The sequence below is a fragment of the Austrofundulus limnaeus genome, unplaced genomic scaffold (assembly GCF_001266775.1).
Source record: "Austrofundulus limnaeus strain Quisiro unplaced genomic scaffold, Austrofundulus_limnaeus-1.0 Scaffold721, whole genome shotgun sequence".
Taxonomy (NCBI): domain Eukaryota; kingdom Metazoa; phylum Chordata; class Actinopteri; order Cyprinodontiformes; family Rivulidae; genus Austrofundulus; species Austrofundulus limnaeus.
In genome coordinates, this window is record NW_013953123.1 from 120,044 (window position 1) to 126,053 (window position 6,010).

Sequence of the window (6,010 nt, forward strand, 5' to 3'; positions counted from 1 at the left end):
GTGTTAACGAGCAGTTGGACAGGTGTACCTAATAAAGTGGCCGGTGAGTGTATATTGGTGGTCATTTTTGACTGTGTAACTTTACAAACGGCACCCCATACTAACAGACTTCATGGATTTTATCTTCAACTAACCATACTTTTAGCAACTCTTCAAGAAACCTGAAAATTTCTAACTATAGTCATTTTTATAATTACTGTTAGGGAAGGCAATATTGTTAACAGTAATGTCAAATATAATGAATTGTATGTTTTTGTTTATTTTCTTCCTGTATTTTATAGGTATTTCTCTGTGACCAGACCTTTGACCTACAGGGCCAAGCGTACAACCAAGCGAGCAATGACCATGATTGGATTAGCTTGGACCATCTCTTTTATCCTTTGGGCCCCAGCTATTCTGTTTTGGCAGTACATTGTGGGTGAGCGAACCATCCAGCCAAATGAGTGCTACATCCAGTTCTTGTCTGAACCAATATTTACCTTCTGCACTGCTATTGCTGCATTCTACCTGCCAGTGACAATCATGGCAATTCTATTTTGGAAAATTTACCAGGAAACAGAGAAACGGGCKAAAGATGTACAACACCTCAAAGGATCGGGTGTAACCAACAGTCCAAGCCAGGATCAAAACCAAGGAAGTGGTAGTAGAAGGGAGGGAAAGGTTTCAGTTAGCAGCCAGAACATTGCATCATCCACGCCTCAAAGGATAAGCTCTCAAAGTAGCTGTGAACTGTATCAACCTTCCTCACAGAGTAACAAACCCAACACCATCTTGGCCCAAGGAAACAAAGTTATGTGTGGTACATTTTGTTTCCACTTTTCATCTCTTCTCCCTGCTCGTCATACATCCAAGAGGTCCTACAACACAAGTGCTGTAGAAGAAGCAGAGCACAGCAGCTKTGACAACTTTACCAGTGATCAGGTTGATGCTTCTGGAAACCAGACTGTTTCAGAGGTGGAAGCTGACGGAGCACAGCCTTTACCAGGTTGGACACAACTCGAATAAGAGGTTTTGTTAGTGTGATGTTTAAAAAACAACTACAAAATATATATGTTTGTTGATGGTGGTATATTTTTTGTTTGTCTGTCCAGATAGTATGAAGTCATCAAAGATGAAGAAAAGCAAGGATAAAGAGCAATTAATAACTATCGAAAGTCCCAAAGGCTCCAACCATGTTGCATCCTCTTCATCTGCAAATCAGACACCTGTGACCACAAGAGATGTTGCACTGGCCAAACGCTTTGCTCTGAAAGCCAAAACAGAGATGAACAAGCGCAAAAATGAAAAGAAGGCTAATGAAAAGAAAGCAGCAAAAACACTCAGTGCCATCCTGTTTGCTTTCATAATGACGTGGTTACCATACAACATCATGGTGTTGGTCAACACGTTCTGTCAGGACTGCATCCCTGAAACCCTCTGGGCTCTTGGCTACTGGTTGTGTTACGTTAACAGCACAGTCAACCCTATGTGCTACGCTCTATGTAACAAAACATTTCGCACAACTTTTAGGGATATTTTGTTATGCCAGTGGAGGCAACAGAAGAAAAACTGTAGCTTTCAACAAAAACAGGCTGCTGTGTTCCGAAAGAGAGACTCAAGGTGACTTTCAGTTCAAAAGATTTATTAGGTAAAATACATAACTTTATGCTTGCATGGATTATTGCAAGTGTTACTATTTTTATCAAGAGATGGTGAAGGATGCTTTGTTAGTGTATGTGAAATGGCATCCAAGAAGAGGTTTTAAATTGGAGTTCCAAAATAATGTTCACAGATATTTATCAAAATAAAATATGAGCTCTAAGATAGCTTGGGCTTTTCTAAAAGCAAGTTACAAATTTGCAAWGGGGCTAAAACAAAATTAAGGTAATTATTTGGAAATTTTGAGAAATTGCTGCACTGATATCCTTCAAAATATCTTCCAGGTTTTTCTGAAACAACTTTCATCAATGACATCCCACCATATTATTTTAAACAAATAAAGGTTGGGTGGTTGATTGGTTGGTTGGTTGGTTGGGTGGTTGATTGGTTGATTGGTTGGTTGGTTGGTTGGTTGGGTGGTTGATTGGTTGATTGGTTGGTTGGGTGGTTGATTGGTTGATTGGTTGGTTGGTTGGTTGGGTGGTTGGTTGGTTGGTAAGGGTTGACTGGTTGGTTAGGGTTGGCTGTGTCCTAAAAAATAGTTTTTTCAAATTAATTTTCAACATTTTGACTTTGATGTTGACATTCAAAAACAAGTTCTTCCTTCTCATTTTTCCTTCTGAGTGGCTGTAATACTTTATTGTGCAGTTTGTCTGTGGCTTTTGACGTTTGACCACTTAGTATGATTTTTATCACATTCACTCCAGAAATTTTCCAAATTGTTTGAATCTTATGTAATGTTCATCTGTAAAATACTGTAAAAAAGAAAGATTGTGAAGATGCATATGTAGGAGATTTTGAAAGCATTTTGATCACTAAATTTGTCATGCTTGTTATTATAGCACCTAATATAGGAACTTTGTATTGTGCAATAATACCTTTAAGAATATGGGTTTCCAGTGCAAAAGAAGAAAAACTGCCTCTGAAAATGGTTTTGCTTCATCACAATAACGTTTTTCACCATGTTTTCATAGTTGTTCAAAAAGGCACGACTTGTTAAAATGTAGACTGGTTTTCAACAGTCCCACAGATAAAGTACTCACACTGTATTGTTCACTGTATTGTTCAGAAAAATCCATGAAACTTTAATCAGTAAGTGATGAACAGAAATGTGAAGTTTGAATTGTGCTTTCCAAAGATAAATTTAATTTAAATATATATCATTTATATCTTGCCTTAAGTCTTGTCAGGTGTGAATCAGAGCAATTCAACATCTGAAGCCTTACAGTTTACACAGTAAAAGATACATATTAGGTAACCATTTTATCTTTGAATCTGAGGGAACTAAAAGAAAGTGAAAGTTTTATGTTTACTAGATGTTGTAAAATTCTTTCACAAATGTCTTACATTAGTTTGCTGACAATAGTTCCAAATACCTGTCAGTCTTGGCAGAAAACMTTCAGGTTCCTGCAAGAACGATGAAGGGAAACTTTGTCTTTCAGAACAACAACAACCCAAAAATACGTCCAAATCAAGAAAAGAACGGTGCCACAAGAAGAAGATTAAAGTGTTGGAATGGCCCAGTCAGAGTCCAGACCTGAATCCCAGAGAAAATCTGTGGGATAATCTGAGAAGGGCTGTGCACAAGAGCTGCCCTCACAATCGGACTCATCTGAAGCATTTTTGCAAAGAAGAGGGGATAAATATTACCAAATCAAGATGGGCCATTCTGGTAGACTCCTGCCAGAAATGACTGTGCAGAAATGACATAAAATGTAAAGCTGATTCAAGAAATTATTAGTTTAAGGCTGTGCACATTTATGCAACCACCTTATTTTATTTATTTTTTAATGATCATTTTTACTCCCTTCTCTACAAAAATAATTTTTGTACAGATTTTAGCCTACATTAAAGGTGAAAAATAATTAATCTTGGTCATTTATTTACACCATAAAAACCTAGAATTTAACAGGGGCATGTTCACATTTTATATCCACTGTATTATTTTACACTGTGTAAATATTAGATAAATCAGAGGCACAACAAGCTTGTAATATTTAATAATTTGTGCTTAATTCGTGCATGGGTCAGCTGAGTTATACATGTATACCAAAATATGGTACAGARGTACTTTCAGGTGACAACAGGGGTCACTCTAATTCACTTACCTCCTAATTCACTGTWGTATAAATTAATGTTAATATAATTACTCTGTGATATTTTAATACAACATAAAAACAATGAAGCAGGAATGTTCCTATGAAACACTAATTTCTGATTAAATACTGCAAAAATGAGCCATCTAAAAATGAGTTTGTTTTAATTATTTATTTTGAATATGCACAAAATATCTAACTTCCCACTTATTACATAACATATATCAACATAGCAATTGAATAAGAGAGAAATAAAAAAACAAGGAAGCTCTAAATTGTAAAAATTGTACAACCAAAAAAGCAAAAAGAATAGTTGGTATAATCAAAAAGAAGTGAATATAAAATATCGGTAATTATACCTCAGCCCTTTGTTCCTCTAAATTTACACAAATTTTTATTTTGTGCTTCCCGTGATTTTCAATTTACAGGATTACAATCTTGATTTGTAATGAACAATGTTAATCAATATACTTCTCAAGCTACACATTTTTATACATTTYCYTAAAYTGCCTTGTATTTGGACATTGTCCGAGACCCCCAACCCCCACTTAATTTTTTCCAAAGTCTAACCCCAGAAATAGATACGCAGAAACCTTTCATGGTTGTTCACATAAATAAAATTTTAAATTTGTTTGCCCCTCTTAGATTGGACCCTCCCTCACGATTCTTGAATAAATCTTGAATATTTTTTGGCAGTTGTCCCTTATTTGCCTTATACATAACAATCTCTGTCTGATAAGATACAAAATCAATAAATTTAATGGATCTGTGTGTTCCAAATAACTGCCTTTATGTATAATTCTTATTATTGTTTTTTTTTTGCAGATTAATAAGTGACTGCAGTAAAGTTTTATAAGTATTTCCCCAAATCTCTGCAAATTAATTTAAAAATGGCAAAACAAGTGAACAGTAAAGCCTACRCAATGAAGATTGATCTGATACTTGTTTTGCTTTATTCATAACTGCAATACTTCTTGAGATATTGGATTGTACATGAGCAATATGTGGTTTCCAAGTTAATTTGTCATAAGATTACCCCAAGGAAGTTAATTTTATGCACTTTTCAATTTCCACTTCATCTACTTCTATACACACCTTTATGTTTTCTGTGTATTTACCAAATAACATAAACTTGGTTTTCTGTACATTTAATGATAATTTATTCCAATCAAACCATTTTTAATATTTTTTGATTCTTCATTTGTAACTGATTCCAGTTTTTAATATTATTATTAGCCCCAAAAATATTTGTCATCAGCAAAGTTGACTAAWTTTAATAGTTTCAATGCCTTATACATATCACTTATAAATAACCAAAACAATTTTTGGGCCTAATACTGACCCCTGTGGGACACCACAAACTATGTCCAAACATCCAGAACAGTAATAATCCAGTTTTACAAACTGTTGACGTCCATTTAAATAACTCTTCACCCACTCTAATGCCAGTCCCTTTATTCCGTATTTTTCTGGTTTAAATAATAATAATAATAATAATAATAATAATAATAATAATAATAATAATAATAATAATAATAATAATAATAATAATAATATGCTATGATTGATTGTGTCAAATGCTTTTGTGAGATTAATGAATTCACCTAATGCATGCTTTTTTTGTCTATTGTATCAGTGATTCCTTCAGTTGATTCCATCATTGCTTGTGATGTTCTATTTGCTCAAAAGCCATATTGACTTTCAGCTCGTATCTTGTATTTGTCCAAAAAATTCTCCAATTGATCCAATTGATAGCGGCACGGTGGCTCAGTTGGTAGAGCTGATGCCTCTCAGCAAGAAGGTTGCCGGTTGCAAATCCCGGCCTGGGGACCTTTCTGGGTAGAGTTTGYATGTTCTCTCCATGCATGCGTGGGTTCTCTCCGGGTACTCCGGCTTCCTCCCACAGGTCAGTGGGATCACTGTTATTTTAAACGCTCTAGGAGGATAATTTTGAGAGAGTTTCTTTCTCTGCTACATTTCTAAGCTTATTTCCAGAGCAGGCGATTTTTAAGTGTTCCAGCATTCATTCAAAAGGTGGCTTCAACTCAACCAAGAAAGCTGTTAACCAACTGAAGAAATGTATTAGTCATGTTAGATACTGATTTTAAAAGCACTACACCATTTTCTTAGTTTTCCTTTTTAAGTATTGACTTTTATAATCCATTGTTTAACTGTTTTTATGACTTGATTAAAATAGTTTAGATACATGCCCGAAACACCAACACAACACATAAAAAAAGTTAATCAAAATAAGTACAGGTTTTTTGTCAGAGTGT

The 6,010-nt window shown here is 34.9% G+C and overlaps 1 protein-coding gene across 1 annotated transcript in view; it reads left to right on the forward strand.

Moving 5' to 3' along the window:
- chrm3b (cholinergic receptor, muscarinic 3b) overlaps window positions 1–2,002 on the forward strand; it is a gene marked incomplete in the record, with an annotated part of 8,936 nt that extends 6,934 nt beyond the window's left edge. Inside the window, 2 exon segments of the mRNA XM_014028156.1 lie at window positions 282–985; window positions 1,092–2,002. Of these exon segments, the coding sequence (XP_013883610.1) occupies window positions 282–985; window positions 1,092–1,603 (1,216 nt within the window).
- Between the last annotated feature and the right edge of the window lie 4,008 nt (window positions 2,003–6,010).